The sequence below is a fragment of the Dromaius novaehollandiae genome, chromosome 24 (genome assembly GCF_036370855.1).
Source record: "Dromaius novaehollandiae isolate bDroNov1 chromosome 24, bDroNov1.hap1, whole genome shotgun sequence".
NCBI lineage: Eukaryota > Metazoa > Chordata > Aves > Casuariiformes > Dromaiidae > Dromaius > Dromaius novaehollandiae.
This window is the reverse complement of record NC_088121.1, coordinates 3,922,069-3,943,657: the sequence shown is the minus strand read 5'-3', so window position 1 is coordinate 3,943,657 and position 21,589 is coordinate 3,922,069. Positions and strand designations below refer to the sequence as shown.

General features: G+C 46.0%; 1 protein-coding gene across 6 annotated transcripts in view; it reads right to left on the bottom strand.

Moving 5' to 3' along the window:
• Positions 1-21,589, bottom strand: part of ACAP3 (ArfGAP with coiled-coil, ankyrin repeat and PH domains 3) — a 114,051-nt gene that overhangs the window by 37,681 nt on the left and 54,781 nt on the right. For all 6 annotated transcript variants that reach the window (XM_064525475.1, XM_064525476.1, XM_026100629.2 and 3 more), the window contains exons 5-8: positions 8,692-8,750; positions 4,899-5,082; positions 599-643; positions 48-143 (exon numbers count right to left, since the gene is read on the bottom strand). In XM_064525475.1, the coding sequence (XP_064381545.1) occupies positions 48-143; positions 599-643; positions 4,899-5,082; positions 8,692-8,750 (384 nt within the window). The remainder of the gene's footprint in view (positions 1-47; positions 144-598; positions 644-4,898; positions 5,083-8,691; positions 8,751-21,589) is intronic.

Here is a 21,589-nt window from a genome sequence, read left to right as displayed (position 1 = left end):
GTGCAGAAGAAAGAACAGGCAGATGGAATTAATCATCTCTCCCTCACCTCTGTAGCTAGTTTCTTCATGTAGGGATCCAGTTCATGGAGAAGACTGTAGCCCTGCTGGAAAAAGGTGTACTGGGCATGCATGAAGGACAGCATCTGGGGAAGGAAATAGAAACAAGGTCAGAACAGGCTCTGGGACAACTAAGTGAGAAAGGCACTTTATCTCTTATTTCTCATAAACATGTCCCCTCAAGGCACAGCTCTACCATACTATCCCTTCCTAGAACAAACTATCCATTCACTGCCTCTCCCTCTTCTCTCTCCTTTCTTCCTCCCACAAATCTTTCTGCACTGTCAGGTAATCCTGGTATGAGTACAAAGCACTAAGAGCATCAGTGTCCTTCAACCCTGAAAGTCCCCTCTGGTTCTGGCCTGTGGAGTGTCTTACTGGGCCTCCATGCTCCCCTCTTATTAGCATGCCTGCATCCCCCAGAGCAATCCCCAACAATGTCTCCAGGGAGACTGAGGAATCAGTCCCATGCAACCTGAAATAGGGAGGGCTGCCTTTAATAAGTCACTAAAGCTAGCCACAGGAAACAGAGCACCCTTACCGCATCCAGTATTTCAAACTTCTTCTTGGCCTGCAGAACATTGATCTGTGAAGGGATCAAGACAAGACTCTCAGCATCAGCAAGCAATCCAGCACAGAGATCTACATGTGAACAACTTGTTGCAATACCCCTATCAGCAAACCACAAGCTATTCAGAGAGACAGTTCCACAAAGTTAGTTTCTGGAAAGACAGTTCTGGCAAGTTCCATGGAGGGGGGAAGGGGGGAGGGAAACAGCACAGATGCATTTTCTGACCTAGACTCCTATTGATTAAGGTTGCTGCTAGATGTATGCCTGTAAATAGGCTGACAAGGAGGAGTGCCCCAGAGTACAGTTTGGAATCACACAAAGGAGATTTTTAATTTATCATGTCACTGCTTTGATTTCTCTTTGGACGCTGAGAGGTGTCAGAGTGCAGTGTCATGGCTTTTTTCAGTAATCCTAGTGTAGCCAGCCAGGAAATTGTAGCACCTGTGCTGGGCTTGTGTTCTCAGTGTGTATGCCCTCTGCACATCCATTTTGCTCAGAGAGAAGCGCCTGGCTTGCTGCCCCACAGACCTTCACATCTCTTCCACACAGCAGCAGCAGTCATGCAGGATACTCTGTGCAACCTCTGATGCATCTGGGCTCCTGGGACAGAAGAAGGGGCCTTCGGGCACATTCAAGTTTACACCTCTGCCCAGCCCTGTTTCCCTGGCTGGGGCAGCACTGCAGAACCATCTTGTGACAGCATTAGGGCATTGCTTTGGGAATGAACCCTGCTTCTGGTGGAGAACCAGTATGCAGCATTCACTGTGAGGATAGGAGCTCTACCATTCCTAAGGTCCACCAGCAGGTGCTTAGCAGAGTGGTTGTAAAAGTTACCTTTGACACCTCACAGCTCACTGCCTGGATATTTGATCGGGAAAGTTCCATCTAGAATCTCTACCATAAAACGCTGTGCACGATGCAACTGGGTGCTATGTCCTGAGTGTCTCTCTCCCCAGTAGTGTCCAACAGCACTGGTGAAGTGAGCCTACCAGCCTTTCACTCCTAGTCCCTACTCAGTGCATTTGCACAGTTACAGCACATTTTGGAGTGAACAGCAACCTTTACCCTGAAAGAACAGCAGGACAGGAATAACAAAGTTACAAAGTACGATGGAAAAACCATAAAAGTAGTATTGGTTTTCAATGTTCATCACAACTAGTGAGACTCCGGCCACCAAGATCTCTTGGAAAAGAAGATAAAACTTTTGCAAAGCTCAACTGGGGACAAGGGCAAACTCTGCAAGATCTAGTACTTTGATCCTGGGCCTAGGATCTGGAAGTGAGAAATATCCTTGAGATTTTAAAATAATAAATAACTAAATGTAAGAGGTTGAAAACTGACCCAGAGAGTATCACTTCAGAATTAAAAAAAATGAACAGCACAGTTACATAGCAGCTTTCAAATGGGTCCCATGAGCCATACTGAGAAGTCTTACAAGTGCTGCAATTGGCACTAAAAAGACTGTCAAATGTAGCAGAAAGTTTATATGGGGCTTCAGCTGTCATTGTCATGACTACATTACCATGACAGACAAAATAGGTCCCAGAGTGTTAATAAGTCATTTATAAATGCAGCATCAATTTGCTCATAGTAACTGAACCTAAAACTGGGTGAAAGTTACCAAAGCACAGCCTGTTGGCTCCTGTCAGAGCTCTGCTTGGTACAGTATCCATGAGCATGCCAGAATCAGCCTCTTAACTCTGTACCAGATAAAGCTGGTCATCAGCTCCAGCAACACAGGGGGCTACACAAAGGAGCTTAGCTCAGAGACCTCTAGCCTCTTAGCTCCTGCCTTTGCACACCCATTATACTAAGTAAAGAAAGGACTGGATCTAGTCACCCTGCTTTGTACCAATGGACAGTTTCACTCCACAGCAGTAACTCCTGACCATTTCTAGCCATAAACCAGCCAGTATAACAATGCAAATATCCTAAATTACAGTGAAAAGTCATGCCCTGAGCTGTGGTTTGCTGAGTCCTCATCTCTTTGACTCTCTTCAAGGTATGCAAATATTCCTGGAAGCAAAGTTCCACCATGCCAATTTCAGGCCTGTGGACAAAACTGAAGCTAAGTTCTGCAAGACGGGAAAGAAGCAACAGGTCAACAAGACAGGGGCTCTCTCTAGAGGTTGGCTGGAAAATGGAGGATGTTGGCAGGAAGATTTTCTGCATCTAGCATCTGTTTGATAACTACTGGGACTTCCATGCTAGAACAATGGCCTCCACAGCCAATTCCTCCATAGCTAGTTCCAGGACTTGCTTTTTGCTTTGAGCCAAGCCCTCCTCCTTCCCCAGGTATCTGGAATAGGATTTGTGGTGAGAGATCTTAGTTCGCTGCAATTTGGAAACAGTTTTAATTCATTACATAGGAGAGCCCTTCAGTTGTCTGGGCATTCAGAGTCAGGAAAAAAGGCCTCTTTTCAAATGTTGAAGAACAAAATTATAACTTTCCTCCTTATGTCCTTGATTAGATACCAAGGGATCCCAGGACAAGTTCCTGTCTGAACATGCCTATGCTTTTCAGAACTGATGGATTTAGATTGGTACCTTGCAGTGGGCTAACAGAGATACCTCCCCAACTTTGAATCTGTGCGTTAAAGGAATTCTTCTTTTGTCAGTGGGAGAAAGGGAATGTGACACAGAAGCTTCCCATACTGTGACCTTGACAGCAAATACAGTTTTATTCAACTCTAAGTCCTAGAAGCAAAAAATGTGCAATCCCCCAGGAGCAAAGGCATGCATGATTTTCACTTTAAAGGGACAGCATTGCCTTTCCATCCACAACTGATCTGCAGCAAGCCGGAGGATGTGATATCAGAAACTATTTCATGATCAGACAGAACACGTTGGCAGATGGTCTCAGGGATTGACAGCTAGACACATGGATCAATATTAGCACTGAATTTGTCCACTTAATGCATCTACTGGCTGGGAGAAGAGACCTGAAGTCAGGTAACAAAGCCTATGAATGATTCAAAGAAGTGTCTTTGACTAGGAAAAAAGTCACTCTGGAGGCAGTATATGAGTGTTTCTGCAGGGAAACTCCCATTAAGAAGAGTGATTCAGTCAAAGACAATGTGTTTCATTTCTACTACAGAAAAGTGATTGAGACATTTCCCTTCTCAGCTAATCTGTAGCATTTCTAGGAAGGGGAACATATGTCACAGACAGAGTCACAATACACAGTGCACATACAGGCATAAACATATGTAAGCCCACATTTCCACACAGACTCATAGCATAGTATAGGTTGGATGGGACCTCCAGAAGTTATCTAGTCCAACTGCCTGCTCAAAGCAGGGCTGACTTCAAAGTCAGATGAAATCGCTCAGTTGTCCAGTTGAATTTAAAAATCTCCAAAGACAGATTACACAACCTCTTTGGGCCCTTGCTCCAGTGAGCACCACTGACTGTAAAAGCTTTTCTTTATATTCAGCTGGAATTTCAACACATGCATGCACACAGGTATACATCATGCTCATACATATGTATGCACATACATATACATCAATGCACATGCATATCTGCACATGCACACACATCTCTACATGGAGTTTCAGGCATGAACACAAGTATGCAAAAAAGGGTGCTTACAAGTGTCCCTATGTGCACACAGATCCAAAAATCTGCCCTTAAGGACACATTTGACACATAGGAGCAGACAGTGATTCAGAGGGCACAGAGGCAGAGAGCCTCTGCTCAGTCCCTCCCTTTGATTAATTTCATGACCCTGTTTTACAAGCCCCTCTGGAAAGATAAAGATCAAAGCAGCTCAGAGTTTCAGGAAGAACCTCCTCTCTCTTACAGCCACTTATACCATGATCCTGCAACTATTCCAAGCAGACATGTCCAGCTACACAACTCACATCCCCACCTGTGAAACCCCTCTCAGCCCAGCACATCCTACTCTTTTGGGCTGAATTAAGCCAAAGGCAGCTCTGAGCATCCTAGGACCTACTGCAGACCAGAGCTTTGCCAAGCCATCTGTGGGTTCATACCAGTGCAATTACCAGTGTGCGGAACTTCAGCAAACCTCGGTGGTTTCAGGCTTTCTCACATACCAGTCCCAAGGACTCCCCACCACAGGGGGCAGAGGGCCAAGTGCCCAATGAGTTAACAATCCACTGCCCTTTTGAACCCACCTGTAAGTGTCTGTTTGCACCCACTCACCCCTGAACTTCATTCTCTGCTGTTGATTATTTAGCACTTTGCCTTTGCTCTCTTGTTCTGTACTGGGAGGTGAAGCTAGAGCTGGGGCTCAGAAACCAACCTGTAACACATAGTCTAGGGCCAGATGCCGGAAACACTTTCTGGTGATGGTCAGGGTGCCTGTTGCCTCCTCTACTTCATGCGGCTTGTGCCGAGGTGCCTGGGCATTCTTCACCAGTGAAACCTCCATGTCCTCTCGCACCTTGTCAAACTGCTTCTTGGTTTCCTTGAACTTCCGCACATCACTGGAACCCAAAGAAGTAGAGATGGTGGGAACCATCGTTACAGAGCAGCCAGAACATCACTGATAAGAGCAGAGGAGGGAGAAGTGGAGCCAGGTGCACTACAATCCCTCAGAGAACCTGCTCCAGATGTCACTGATATCCTAACTCTGACCCTACCAAGCTCCACTGTGTCCGGCTGGACTGACTCCAGACTAACTTTAGACAGTCTTTCTTTAGAGGCAGTTGGCAAGGAAAGACACTGCCCCCACTGCACTGCAGGCATATATACTGCCTTGAAAGCCCTAAGGAAATTCTCCAAGGGCTGTATCCAAAAAGCCAATCAAGACCACATCCAGCCCCAATGGCTGTCCATGATTGCCCTCAGAACAGTAAGTGGAACATTTCTGAACCTGCCTGTAAAAACATATACTTACATTTCACCCTGTGAGGATAGTAAAACTAGGTGCTTTCCAAATTTAGGATAGGGCATTCAGCAAGGGCAGCTGGGCCATTCATGTGCATCTCTAGCAGTTCTTTTCCTGTCCAATCGTAAAACCCAGACTTTTAACTTTTCTTTTTCCACTCCTATAATAGGTTCATTTATTAGTATTTGCATTGGGAAATATCTGACCCACAATATGAACTTTCTAAGCTTTATGCCTAGAGACCTCACATGGGATCAGGGCTCTGCTTTGCAGAGAGGAGGCTATAAAGGCATATAGCAAGGGCCAGTCCCCATCTCCTCAAAATCCTACAACATACACCAGGCAAAAAAAAAGGGGGGAGGTTAAAGTAAGGAAACTAAGGTGGTTTGTGTTTACTCCCATGTCATGGACTATGGTAGCAAGCTGATGCAGCTATCACCTCTACATGTCTACTCTGTTCCTTCTGAAGCATGGCTAACTGAATGGAACATGGAGCAACTCTGGCACCAGCGCTGTTCACAGACCATCTTTAAGTCATCCACGGCTGGCTTCAATTTATTTAATATGCCTGACTTAAATTTATTTAATATGCCTGACTTAAATTTATTTAATATGCCTGACTTAAATTGAAGCAGTTCAGGAAAGGCTGCTCAGCCCTTCCTCTTCAGACATCTCTGCTTGGGAGTTCAGTACCAAGGAAAGGGACAGAATGTCTGGATAGGACTAGTCACTGCTTTTAGCTGCCCCATTCTGATCTGCCACAACCCAGAAGTAAACACTTACTCAGCCAGGACAGCTCTATTGATTTACCTCAATTATAAATTGTTATACTTTAAAAAGTAGTTAAAAACTGTCAGCAAATAAGCAGCATTCACTTATGTTTTGCCTAGGGCAGATGAAACTCTTTAGTTGAGCATGACAACGATCAGACTGTAAAAACTAACTTTGCCCTGTGGCAAACAGCCTGAAGTTACATACGCTAATGTACGGACCAGCCTCTGGCCCAGAGACTTTCCCGTGGGCAGCTACAGTACGCTTAAATGAAAATAGATGTGACCAGATTACAATCCTGGTAGATGTTGCTTCTTCACATTGCCAATGCACAGGGCTGTTGAGTGACATGAACCATCTAGCTCCATTCACAGGAAGATAAGGAGGTCGGTCACTTCTTTTTGCATGTCTTGAGTCACTTGCAGCTCAGGGGTGTGAGGATATCATATAGCTTTCAGTCCAGCTTTGTGGGAAACAGCTTCCTCATCTCTATGTATCCCCAGTGGAAAGGAGCAGGAGTCTGAAGGCATGTGGTATTGCTGGGAACTCAAAGCTAGCCCTAAGCCAGGCTGCAGCAGCATGACTATAACCCCAAAATTTAGCAAATAAAACCCTCCTACTCAGAAAGGTTGGTACCCTAGTGCTCTGCTAAGGCAGTTACAGAGCATTTGCTCACTGACAGCATGAGCAGAGCAAGCTCACCTCTGCTCAGTGTGTACCACATAAGTATACCAGGCACAGACCTTCAGGGCTTGGGAATGTGGAGGTTAGAGGCCAAACATAGCTCTGTCAGATGTGTATGAAATACCACGTAGGGCATAATTGCTGATGTTCTTTTGTTCCCACTCTCAGGAAGTTACAGATGTGGCCCCAGGTAGATTATTCAAAATGGTGCCAAGCACAGAAATTGTTTCCCGATCAGGAGTAATAGCAATGCAAACATCAAAACACCAGGGCGTGAAAGTGCGGGGGTTGAGCAGTACAAGTGCAAAAAAGAATAAATCAAAGGTGCTAGAAGGATGACAGGCCCAAAATGAATGTGAATTTCCCCCTCCAACTGTCAAGACTTAAGCATATTAAATCTGAGCTCTTCAGAGAAATGCTTAGAGAGAAAGTGGGTGTAGAACGCATGCTAGGCAGGAAGAGGGGGATGAGGAATAGGATAGGGAGGGGTCAGCTAGGGACTCCCTAGCACCAAACCACACACAGCCGCTGAGGGATTCACAGTCAATTACCAGTTCCCATGGCAACCAGCTCCTGCTTAGCTGAAGGCCTCAGTTGCCTCTGACCTATATTCAGTTGATTTGGGATCTCATGCTGCACTAGGTACCTGCCCTGAGGGAAAGAGGCACTCAGAGGAAGCATGTTAATGCAGAGATGACACGAAGAGCCTACAAAGGCAGCAAAGAAGCTGTTCTCCCACCTTCACTGAAGGGGCAGATCAAGCTGAGCTATATTTGATCAAGGGTACAGACTGTCCCCATCCAATTCTTCCTGAGCCTGGTTCTTCTCCACCTCAGGCCTTCCATGTTAAAGTTAACATCCTTTTGCAGCTCTCTGCATTGCCCACACTGGGGCATTGTAGCCCTGCTTTCCATTAGTGAAGAACTCTGAACTAGCATGCAAGCTTCCCAGCTAAAGGCATGGGTATTCTCCAGATATTTCAAAGCATCACAGCATAGTAACGATTAGCTGCTTCCTCCACACAAAGAAGGGCCCTCCTGTCTGCAAGGTTCATATTCCAGACAGATGCTCAGGTTACTCTAAAGAGCAGGGCTGCTGTGATTTTGAGTGACTAGGTGTGCTGTGCAGGAAAGTAAGAATGCAGTGATTTTGCTGGACCCCAAAGTCATTTGGCAGGAAGGTTCCTCCCTTCTGCAAGCATGCACTGGTTTAAATCACTAAGCAAATTCTGCGTCTAATATGATGTGTCAGCAATATCCAAACCAGGCTCAGCTCAAAAGGCTTTACAGACACCGTAGGGTTGGCCCTGCTCTGCACAGATCTGAACTCTGGGATGTGTTTGATTTCTAGATTCAGTGAGAGGAGGCAGAGATAGGCTCTGCAGATGAACCTTATCAGACTTTGGGATGATGCTCAGATCTGAAAGTCTGCCTCATGTTCAGATTTAAGTATGAGCTGGGAACAGGATGAAGACATCTGGTTGACAACAGAGGAACCAAATGATAGAGTAGCAAGATGACAGCAACAGCCATCACACAAGCCAGACCCTTGCCTCTGCCCTAAATGACAGAGTAGCAAGATGACAGCAACAGCCATCACACAAGCCAGACCCTTGCCTCTGCCCTTCAGTGTCTCTTTTGCCCCAAGCAGAGCCTTGAGTAGTTATGTGGAGGCTGCAGTTCTGTTTCCAGTGCAGACAGGGGCAGAGGTTCAAGAAGATGAAAACCAGGCTGAAAAGACAAGTACTCACTCTTTCACAAAGTTGTGCAGTTGCTGTCGGACTGACCTCTGAGCCTGGTCAAACAGGATCTGAAAGAAAAGACAGAGAACAGCACATATGTTTGCAATATGGAAACATTTGCAAGTCAGAAAATCCGTGATTGCTCTCTAGGACCTTAAGTGCAAGGCACTCAGCATTACACCAGGGCTTGTCAATGCCCATTGCTTGATGCTATCACAATGGATTAAACTTTTCCATCTCTGCAGTACTACCTTACTAGTGCAGAGTTCCCACACTGCAGCTCCCACAGCCCGTATCAGGGCACTGATAGTCCTCGAGAGGCCTATGCTGCCAACTTACTTTCATAAAGCAAGCGCTTGTAGGAGCGGTTGCCTTCATAGCCCATTTCAAATTCCATCTCTCCTGAGACTCGAGTTTCTCATTTTGCCGGAGGATGGCACTATCACTGAAACACTACACCACTTGCGGAAGGAGACTAGAACAACCTCTGAAGGTACATTGCAGCCAGCACCGCTACCTCAAAATATTTCTGTAAACCCCAGCCCCTTATGCTGGGCAGGTGGAGAGCGTCTGGAAACAATCCTCATCCCACAAGGCACACTGATGAATATGGGAGAGAGGTTCAACTTTCAGTGTCAAAACAAGTCCTGATTTTTTTGTTTGTTTTTTAAACACTAAGCATATGGTATAGAGTGAGTTCCTACCAATCATTTCAACTTTATTCTCCCATCTGTCCCTCAAAAAAAAAGTCCCCAAACCTATTTCTGTATACCCTTTGTCTGTCTCACCTCTAGTTCTCCCTGTCTTCCTTTGAGAGATGTCCCCTCTCCCCCCTCTGCCAAATACCACAACAGCAGTGCTCATTTCCCTCCCATGCCTCTCTGATGAGCGTGATTATGAATAACTCCACATTTCAGACATGCCTTGGGATGACAAAGCTCTTCAGCTAATTGGGGCCAGATGGAAAGAGGCTCTCAGGCTACAGGGGCTGCAGTTGAGAGGGCAGATCACACCAGTGGTATACAGAGAGGTCTTCAGCAGGGCTACAGCAAGCAAGCAGGGCCTGCAAAGAATGGGCACAGACCCCATTTTATTCAACTACCAGAAGCACAAGGCCTAGGCATTGGCCCAAAACTTAATGATGCCCTGAAACATCACAGTGCTGAGGTCTGACACCACCACAGCTGTTTGGCATGAGTAGCTCTGGTTCATTTGCTCCAATTTAACCCTGCGCCTTAAGCTACTGATTTAACCCAAAAAGAACCCAGAAACACAACTGATAACTGTATCTTTCTTCCTGGGCATGTAGTCATCAGGAACAATGTTTCCCAGTCCACTGTTTGGCCTTGCTTTCTCTCCTCGACTTACCAGTGCCTTTTCAGGGGAGGAGGCCCGAGCTCACAGAGTAAGTTCAAAGGGCTGTTCACAGCCAGGGAGTGAGGCTAGCACAGGACTCTGGAAGGCACCTTGGCTCAGCAAGGGGACTGTTTTAACACACCAGAGGGCTTTGCACAAACAGCTTTTTCCAGTTTGCTCTTCTTCCTTCCTCTTTGTAGCAAGCTTGGATTTCCAGTGGGAGGCCTTTGGGCCACATCCCTTGACATCCCCCCCAGCCATCTCTCCTTTCCTTGTCTGACCATCTTCCTTGCCTCACCGCACAGCTCAGGTAAGACCCAGAAGTGGTGAGCACCTCTGAGTCTCCTAGCTTTTTTCCCCCAAGAGGATGGAGCAGTTACCTTATATCAGATCACTCACAGTGCAACAAAGCTGGCATTTCCTAGAGCAGTAGCTTGCTGTGAGAATAAGAACAGTCTGGGATTTCAAAGAGGCACCACTATGTTCTCAGCACCAGATCCAATGCCTTCCAACCCTCAGAGACATTGGGAGGACGGTTCGGTCCATCTTCATTCCATGGTTTGAGAAGCTGACTGGAACAGTTTCCCTTGCAGAAGCATTTTCCCTTGTGTACCTACTGGACCATGATGTGTATTCCCAGCTTGAACAGCACGTGGTCCAACCACACCAAGATCTTGGCAGGCATTGCAGAAATCTAACAAGTGACAAACTCTGGGGTCAAAGCAAAAGCTTTAACCTTCCTGTGCCCCACAGTAATCCACTGACAGATTCATACACACTGGGATGCCCTCCCCAGCTGACATATTCCAACTGGAGAGAAGCGAGTCATGCTCTTGACACTGCACAAGTGTACTCATCCAAACAGAAAGCACAAAGCACCATAGGTAGAAGGTTTCAACAGCAGCATTGGCTGCAGAGCCTCAGACACATTCATTATTTGTACTGCTACAGCCAAAGACAAAGAAAGAATGCCAAGACTAGCTGAATACAAACCACAAATAATCTCTAAATATGAACAGATGCAAAGGAAAGGGGAAAAGAAGATGACCCCAAGACCACCCAGCTTTGTGGCTTTACCAGTTTAAATTACTTGCTGCTCTTGGCATTCATCTGCCTTCCCAGCACTTCCTGCAACTATTCCCATGGAATGGCTCCCCTAGTGATGTTTGGGCATTGACAATGTTTCCCTCTGCCCATGATGCTGTGCAGGGATAGACAAACAGCAAGACCACCATCTGGTTTCCACCTATACCTACATCTGGAGCGTTTCCACCATTGGTTTCCACCAGGATAACACATTCACTTAAGATCAGAGAAAGGAAAGGACGCTTCATTGTGTTGTACTCAGGACTGCAAACAAGTACCTTTGGACACTCCAGGGGAAGAATGGACTCCAGGGTATCTAAAGTCAAATCACAGAGCTAAGGGATGGCATTTCTCAGTTTGATAAATAGCACAGACCAGGGCTACACGTAGCTACTATGTGAATGGGAGCAGCAGGATTGAAAGGGCTGCACAGCCATGAAGGCTGTTCCCTATTATGTGATGAGGAGTGAATACCACAATAAGCAGTGCTCATGCGGGGCACCTATATCGACCTTACCATCCATGCCTGGAAAGTCTGCTCCCAGCCAGTGTCCTAGGGTATTGCACTAAAACAAACAAGCAGGATTCTACCAACACTCTGGACAGGACAAACCGGTTCAAGACAAACTGAGCAAACTCCCAGACCTGGCAGATCACCCTGGCAGGAAGATACTGCCCTTGTCCTTCCGTGGTAGCCAAAGTGGCTCTGCACACTGGTGTCTGGCTAGGAAAAGGGCAGTTGCCTCCAACAGTGCAAATGAAGCACTTATACAAGGTCCCTGCTTGTAACATAGAGGCTAGGCTCACTCTCCCATCAGGGCTCTTCCAGACCTATATGCAAAGTTTTTCTCCTGCCACAGGATGGTTTCAGACCAGATCTAAAAGACAAGAGCTTGTAAGACTGCTCATTACTGAATCCATTTGCTAAGATGGAAATGAACTCTTGTGGTAATCACAAACAGTATTTCTGTGCCCATAATACAGGGACATCTCATTGCTTTATGTTTTTATTGTAATTTTTTTTCTGAAAAGGAGATCTGCACACAAAGAAAGGCCACTTGCATGCACACATCCTGCTCTGTCAATGCTCCTCTTCTACCCTGCCCCTGTTATACATGCGCTGAGCCCCACACCACTATGATAACATCCTTCTTTGCAGGCTACACTGATTCATTCAATGGAAGCCCACGGTAGGGATTGTCAGGTTGTTTGTAAAGGGATACCAAGATAATGAATATACTTTTCCTGCCAGCAACTTCTGAGAAACATGCTTCAATACCAGCACTTCTCTTTCTGCTTCTTGATTAATTTTGCCAGGCAAGATCACCAGGGAAGCATTTGTGAGTGGGTCCTCCATTCAATTTTCAAAGCAAAATAAGTGGAGTTTTAAGAACAAGAGTTTCAAATACAAAATTGTTCCCTGGCTTACTCTCCTTTCCCAGACATGCTTGGAACAAATCATTTGGCTTAAGATTTTCCAGACGAAATATCACCCCACCCTCTCTCTTAGCTCCCACCAAGCCAAGCCAAGCCCAGCCTATGACTTACATCCATACTTGAGGAGGTGAACACAACTCTCATCCAGTAGCAGCAAAGGGCTGGAGCCTACATTTCACTTCCTCAGTGTAAGCTCCTGAGGCAACTGGATACAATACAAAACTGGATTTGACAGGAAACCGAGGAATTTCTTGTCCTCATGAAACCAAAGAAAGTTCAGTGGACCAGGATTCTGTTCTGGGTACTGCAAGCCTAACTCAAGACACAGAACATCAGACACATCCAAAGAGAAGCTAATGCTACAACATTCCCACCTTACTCCCTGCTGAGCCTGCAAGAGAAGGGGGCTCCCACCAGGCTCCAAGGCAAAGCAGGAGCTAAAGCAAAATGAGACTGCATACCTGTGGACTGTTTCACTCATCACTTACACACACATAGTTCTGAAGTGGGACATCACAGCTGCACACAGGGACAGTGACTGACTAGAGATGAACATCAGGCTGATGTATTCACCGTGGCAATTGTCAGGGAGCAGCAAAGGCTAGCCAGCCAGGAGTTGAGGGGACTAACACAGCCAGCAAGGCAGGAGCCTCATCAGCAAAGGCCCTGTCCCACTATCCCCACACAAGGTGAGCAGGACAGGCCCAGAGTTGTTATCAAGGTTCAACCAAGAATCCAGATCATCAGGCAAGCTCACAGCAATGAGGCAGGTCTAAGGCCAAGCCAGGAACTCAGTCTACAGTTCATGGTCAGGTCCAGGTATTGCCTAGTAGGTCCATTGTGCCAAGGCAGATCTGGAGTCAAACTTGGGGGGGGGGGGGGGGGGGAAGGGGAATCAGTCCACATATCAGGGTCTGGATCAACAGGGCCCCTGGCCAGGCATAGGCATAGCTATGGTTGATCTGGAGACCACCATTCCCACAACATAGTTCCAGACAGACTAAAAGCCTAGGGCTGAGCTTAAATGGGCTCTTGGGCCCATGGGTAGAAGGTGTGGGTGGAGGTCCCAGGTGAGGCTGGTCAGGGCTATTAAGGTCTATTTGTGCACTCAGGGCCCTGACAATGATATCCCAAGATGAGATCAAGATCACTCAGAGAATCAGCTATTCCCCTGCAAAATTTGGTCCCAGATGATTAGATGGAAGGTGTGGAGCTTCCTTTGCAGCTGCCTCACATAAGGACAAACATAGCCCTCTCTTCCCAGAACTGCTGATTCACCATCCTAACAAAAGTGGTTACAAGCTAGCATGAGTAACATCTGTGCACTTATCTCCCTTATGGCCAGTCCAGAGGCCTATTCTCATTGAGAACAACATGCACAGAAAGAGTCTGAGGACTGCTTTTATATTTCATTTTAATGAGGGTTGGTTGTCTGGTGGCCTGGGAGCTAGAGCCTGATCATTTTATCTGGTCTTGGGAATCCTGGCCAGTCAGCAGTCTCCGAAACTGGGGGACTGCAATGTGTATGTGTGTAAGGGAGAAGCAGCTACAGCCAGGCTAGCAAAGTTTATTAGGTGAGGTACAGAGCTGCCCGAATGTGCTTTTATTGGCTATCTGTGACCATCTGACAGGGAGTAAAAGTGACCTCCCCAAGCCTGTAGAAGTTGGTCTTCCATAATCTATATGACAGCCTCTCCTGCCAGACAGCAGCATCTGGATTTGATCTTGCTCCTACCAGCTCTGGTTGGAATCAGGACAGAAGGAAGAGAATCGCATGCTACGCTGCTGGAAGAACGCTTTGTTCCCCAAAGAGGGCCCATTCTGCTGAAAAGCCTGCTTGTACTGATAAAACGTGTCACTGTTAGTACTACAGTTGCCTTGGCAGTCTGTCCTGGCCTCTCCACCTCTTTCTCTTCTCTTCAACTACTTATCCTACTGAAGAACTGCAAAGAGCTTTTTCATCTCTGTCTCTGTCCCAACTGAGTCAGGGTGTGGCTGACAAAGCTTTCGAAAGAAGATGGAAATATCACTGCAGCTGTTCCAGTGGCAAAATAAAACTGAACAATTACAGCGTAAGCTACATTTTTCCCTGATTTCATATTCTTACAGTTTACTTCCCTGCCAGTGCAGCTTGCGGCAGCTGAATGTAGCAACTTAACTGGCAGGAGGGCCAGGCAGGATTTGAGCATCCTCTGTCTGGCAGGGGATGCTTAAATGCCTGTTATTCCTGTTTGGCTATGTGATTTGGTCCTAAATTGCTTGAATAATGGTACATCAGATAAATGCCACCCATGAGTAGCATTCCATCCTTGATACCTTGGCAATACAGTGCACCTGAGAGTCTGTGCCCTGGAAAACAAACCAACAACGCTCCTTACATTAAACCTGTAGGATGTCAACATAGTCCGAGTCTAACTTCTAAACCAAGCTTTTCTCATGAAAAGTTCAAGAGCCTTGGTTTATGCTTCAGTTCAAATGACATTTGTTCCTGCCCCTCACATATTATTGAACCTGTTTCTCCCTTCCTAGATTCTCAGTGGAAAGCAGATATTCAAAGATATTGTAGAAACTTACAAAAACCCAAATTTTCTGAACCCCAGAATCCAACACTGAACTCTTGTGTTAACTGCTAGACTGGTACTCAATTTCAAGCGGTGGCAGGACATTAAAGTCCTTTGGATTAGTGTAATGTCATTGCACGAGGACATGATGGCAAACGCTGTGAAGCTGTAAGATGACAAAAAGCATCTCTCCTTGTCAGATGGCAATTCTGCATCCACAAATGCTATCCCTTGCTGCAGTAGCTTCATGCATCTGGCCCCTTCCTAAGTACTGTCAGAAAATATATGTGGTCCACCCAGCCCTGTAGAGAATAGGCAGCTTGGGGCATTCTCACATTTTACTTCTTTTTTCCTTCCCTCGGAACTGCACCACTACCCTCCACCCATGACATCTGCCATCTGCCTCACTGACTCATCGCAGTTTGTGTGTCTTTTCTTCCTGTCAGCAGGAAACATTTCCTGGCTCACTCAGCGCAGCTAACTCTCCTCCCTCTGCAAGCTGCTATTGCTCCTGCTGGAGGAGTCCCATGATGCAGCTACAGTGATTTGGGGCAGATAGCGAAACTCAGGGCTTGATGTATCTCAGCATAGCGCTGTCTGGAGTAGTACCAATGAGGGCAATGTTAATGCTAAGTCTTCTGAGACAGAAAATACTTGGTGCTGCTGAAGATATGCTTAAGGGGCTCAGCCAGAGTAATCTCATCACGACAGCACTTTTACTTGCATCCTCTTGCTTTTCTTATCTTTGTGATCAGATAGAGAGAGGAGACTGCACAGGAATGAGCCAAGAAAAGTGCAGATAAGGATGTTGGAAAGCAAATAGGTAGGCAGACTGCAGAACCCTGCAGGCAGGTGAATGAAAGGAGGTCTTTAAAGCAGGGAGCTGATTGGAGATTTTTTGTATTTTGATTTTTTAATGGCTTTTCTTAAGTGAAAAAAGTTGATTTTTTAACCTCCTTTCTCCCCCCCTTTTTTAAGCAGCTCTGGTAGCGAGACATACCCCTACCCCACCCTCAGATTCCATGTCTTAAACTGTTTACATAACCATTTCCAGACAATTCTTATACAGCAATGGGCCATGTAAGTAAAATCACTCTCATATCTCATCCCTTTGATATTAATACTGTTTTGGAATGTGGAATGCTAACACAAAATGCTTTAAGACACTTTTGTAATGTCTTTAAATTTCCCAAGAGGGTTCACGGAATAAGACTGCTTTTGTGAATGAAAATTTCATTGGGAGTCTCTCTTTGATGAGGATATTTCCATGTCTCCATGCAATCCTGGCACTGATTCCCTCAATAAATCTATCTGATAGGTTCTGGTGACTCAAGCCCTTCCCCTGGGTTTGGGTTGCCACTAGAAATTCCCTGAGTCAAGCAAGTCCAGCTAGTTTCCAGGGAAATCTGGAGAATATCTCCCTTTTCCACAGGCCACAGAAGACTGCCTTGAGTAGAGAAGACATCACAAAAACTCCTCGGTAAAGAAAGAGGGAAGAAACCAATGGCATCACCAGAGTCCCAGGTCTCAAGAGCTTGGGAATTTTTCAGTGTAAACATTCAGATAACCCTCAGGAAGGAAATGTGCCTGCAGAAGGAAGGCAAAACAACACCCAAAGAAACCTGTCTTAGTTCCTTCCCAACCCCAAGTGCTTTCATTTCAAGCATGTGAATAGGATGTCTTGCAGTCTCTCCAGATCACCAGCACACAGCCTCCTGGACCTTCCTCCATGTAAGCATTAATTGTTTATTAATAACCTCATGCCATCCCATTATTTATTGACAATGTGACACCACCCCATTTCATAAGCCATTTAATGTCCCCATGGAAAGTCCTTCAGACAAGGGTGCCTTGATGTGCACATGTGATAAGGTTGTGCTGCAGATCCTGATATTTCCTTTCAGGGCATGTGTAGGGCAATAGGCTGATGGGGAATCTACCTCCTGCTCATTGGCAGAGCCATGGATTGTTGCATCCCCACATTCACTGCCTCTTCCCCTTGCAAAACCTTTTGCTTTCCCTTCCTTAGCTGTTTGGAAGTGGATGAGGACAGCTTTGAACTACCCATACGTTATACATCTCTTGACCTGGCTAGCTAGACAGCACCAAGAGGCTGGCATGGAGCATAGCCAGTTGCATCTGCTTTAAAAGACTACAGAGAGGATTACCATGCCTCCACAAGGGCTGATTAGTTATGTGGTTCTACTAGAAAGATCTGTTCTTAAAAGCAGTGCAGTGAACTCAGACCCAATCAGAAGTTTTGGGGGAACAAAATCTACGTCAAGTCTAGGGTTTTTTTGCAGTCTTTTGCAATGGGCTGAAAAAAATACATGCGAGCTTCTGCAGTGCTGTAATTCCAAATGCCATTACATAGCCTCATTACTTTAAGTCCAGTCCAGTAAGAACTAGCAGTGACGTAATGCTCTTTTAGCTACAGGCATAATTTGTTAAACTCCCATAGTTCACTATATTCATCAGATTCTGGAAAAAGGGGGAAAGGTTGTTTTCCCACATATAAAGGTCTAGTAGATTGCTAATAGCTTTGAACCTGTTTTGATTTTAGGGAGGGTGTTTTGTATTTGGGGGAGGAAGCAAGCAAGCAAGCAAAGAAGCAAGCAGGCAACCAGGGTTTGATGTTGACAGCACAGCATCTGTTTCTAGATGAGCAAGCAGCATTTCCAGCACAGAACAACTTGGCAAGCCACAGTCAAATTAATTCTCTCCAGTGTGGTATGTGGAGAGGAGAAGGCATCATGGGAGAGACTCCAGGCCCTTGAGCAAAATTCCAGTTCATGCCACTCAGGCTCAGGTGAAACGAAATGGTTCATCTCTGGTGAGCTGTGCAGGAAGGTTGCTGCAGGGCTCTGGCATCCCAGTCTGCCACCCACTGCTCAAATGTCTCACAGAGGTAGCTGGGAGCTTGCTCCCTGTCATGCACCACGCATCCCTAACCAGAGCAGGGAATTTTGATGAGGTGACATGACACAGCATCCTTCAGGCAGCTCAGTTGCATCCTGTGCTGCAAAGACAGTACTTGCCAGAGAATTGGCAGGGGAGTTTCTGCAAAATGTTAGCTCATTTTGTGCTGAGGCAAAGGCTCCTGCTAGGGAGGGGAGTGATGAAACAAAACAGTACTAATAATGGGGCAGACTGTAACATTTCTTGAAGGGAAGTGCCCTGGGATATTAGCATGAGCAAAGATTTCAAGACACAGCTCTAAAGCATTTACACTGTGAGGGGAAGACCTTTCACTCACTCAGAATCTCTGGAATAAGGAATTTCTCAGAAATAAAATTTCACTTTCTCTCAGAGGTAGGAAGTACAGGTTATGATTGCAAAGGTGTCCAAGTGCCTCAGTTTGAGTCCAGTGGTACTTGGAGAACTAAATACCTCTGAGACTGCATCTCTGTCCTCCCTGAGCTTGGTAAAGAGCCAATCACTCTAAACACTGTACTTACTACAGTAGAAATAGCTGACTCTTCTCACTCTTACCGCATGTGACAACTGCAGAACTCCCAGACTCATAAAGGAAAGGTGGGGCATTTTGTTCTTGTAACATGGGAGAAGTCACAGTCATTGCTCAACAGTGGGTGAGAAATAGTTTACCATGGTATTTTCTTAGCAGGTACTGAAGTTTTGGGAGGGGGATGTCTGAGGTTGGGGACCCTTACTCCTTAGAGATCTAACATAGCATTAACACAACTGAAAATCAGACCACTGGATTGTCATTACAAGAGAAAAGTACAGGAACTCAGCAGTTCTACACACTGCCATAATCTTTAGGAGAGGGAAATAACAGGCCCCTAAAGTGAAATGCAGTATTCATCCAGACATAGCACAGCTACCACGAGAAATCTGTGCACAGCATCCTGCCTTGACCCCGAGGTGACATGGCAGCCAGCAGGACCTTCGGGTTTTCTGCTGATCCTGCTACTTACAACTCCAGCTGCAGTGATGCCTCAAGAGGTAAGCATTGTAACACCAGGAGGAAGCAGCACATCCACGTTTTATTTCAAGTCACTAAGCATATGTTTCTGAAGAGACCATACTGGCTGGCCCAGGTGTCTAAAACTATTTTTCCTAGGGCACCCAGTGAAATCAGCCTCCCAGTTCTACAGCTAGCATGTTACAGAAACAATTTCTCTGGGTGTCCTAGGACAGTGCCATTCTCCATCTCACTAATGAAAACAAGCACCACCAGTTGGAGTCATTAGTTCCTTGATCTCTTACGTAATCATCATTGCCTACAACAGTTTGTCTGATTTGTTTTACCTTCTTTGCCATCCCCAGCAAAATAGCTGCCCAAACAAGCCACACCAGGCAGTCAAAATAACCAGCCTCCAGCAATTCCTAGTCCCCTCATCTTTCAAGGCAATGCAAGTTGGGACATTCACAACTACCTTAGGTATATAACACCCAAAGCCTTCTTATATAGTCAATGGGGAGAGACAGTCACCTCCAGAGCACAGTTCAGAGAAGGAGCCCAGAGAAGGAGCCATGAATCCTGTGAGCCAGCACAAGCTAGCACTGCAGTCAGTTTCCTGTGTTTGTGTGGCTGCTTTGTGAAATGGCTATTAATGAACCTAGCTAAAAAAATGGTGAGTTTGGACACAGACCAGTGCCCTCTGCAGCTGCGTGACCCAATGTGCCAGTACTAGGGATGGGCGCTGTAGAAACTTGAAAGTGGCAGGGAGAATGAAGGAAGGGTGGCAGGACCGCCTCTCTCAGTGGTAGGACTAGCCTGTGTCAGCTAGAAGAGATCATGAAAATACAGCCCTGGTTAGGGGCTTAGACTAAAGTGACTCCTCAGGGAGACGAGACTCCTAACTGGGAACTAACAGAGGTCCTGAGTACTTTATGCACTGCTAAACTTGGTTCTGCAAGGGTCAAACAGCTTTACAATTTGTTGGTGTTGCCTTCTCTCACCAAGCCAAAGTACAGAAGCACAGGAGAGCTCAACTGGTAAGAGCCAATGCACAACTGCTCCCTGCACTGTTTGCTAAGCAGTCTGTTGACTGTGGTTGAAATCCTCTACAGACCAGACACTTTCCCGTAGAACAGGGTTGCTCTCTCACAGTGGGTCTTTCTTGAATTCCATCAGCAGACAGGAGCCCAATGCTATTTCCAGTTATATTAATGTAATCACCTAGAAGTCAGTGTGGCTGAGCAGAATTTGAATCCCAGCACCTTTAATCTCAGTACTAAACTTGTCATCTTTGTCCTCAGTCTGTCTACTCTTCCTTGTCTTCACCCCGTTCTACTGTTTAGGCAAAAATACCATTACCTAAAATGTTGATTCATCCTTCTGACAATCCTGGCATTTATCTGGCATGCATTAGCAGAGCTTCTGCTAGTCATTAGTTTGTGTGCCCTCATCATAGCCTCTCAAAGGGAGGAAAGCATTTGAAGTGCTTTTTGCAGATATAGAAACTGGGGCATAAAGGTACAACGGTCCAGATCCATAAAGGTGTTAGGTTTCTAATTCCTATGTATGCTTTGCCAGGAGTAAGGCATTAACCCAAATACATGTGGCTAAGAGTACAAGAAAGGCAGAGGACACTGAGCCCAGCTCTTCTGAATTCAGCCTTCTCTTTTGTCATCTGTCTCTCCAATGCTGCTTTCATGTTTTTTTTATCCTTGCGCATCAAAAGAAAAGTGAAAATACTCTGGAGCTTGGTGTGTCCATCCTCTGTATTCAGGACAGGGTTTTATATTTGGATTTCGTAGGGCTGAAATAGAAGCAGGAATGTCTTCTAGCCCAGTGCTCTAGCAATAAAATTAAAGAACAAGTTTTTCCTAATCATTTTTTGGTACATTTTCCCTTCTTTTTAACTTGTTCCAGTTGTACATACGGTCCTGGCTGCATGCCTGGAGTAAGCACTGACAAATGCTTCATAGCTGAGATTCTCAGACGCGGATGAGCCAAGATACGCATGCACACTCACACATACACACACAAAAGGAAGACAGCAGCAGCCCACCAAAAATAACTCAGCTAATTGTACAGCTGTCAGAGTGGCCTCAAGATGCTGCAGTCACTCCAAAGTCATTTCCTGGAAGGGCACTCACACTGCTGTGCAGCTAGGAGAAGAGGGTGCTCTCCAAAGACCCAGAGGAGGGAGGGTTTAAGCATGTTTCCCCATGTGCATACAGCTGGTGGTAGAGAAATTCTATCTTTTACAACCTCTGACTCACACATACTGAGGAGCTCACCCCTGCTGAACAAGGTGGGTTGCATGGGAAGGGTTATACTAAGTCAGCTGGGGATTTGGCAGCTCTAGAAAGGGTTCTTCTGCGTGTTAGTTCGCTAAGACAAGAACAATCCCAGAAGCGCCACTTTTGGCAGAGGCCAGGGATCGAGAGGAAGCTGCAGAGCTGGTGTGGTGGAGCTCATAGACAGCATTCTGCATCCAGAGCTTTCTGGCTGGGACAGCTTCCTCATAACTGGACTGCAGGCATCCCTTAGC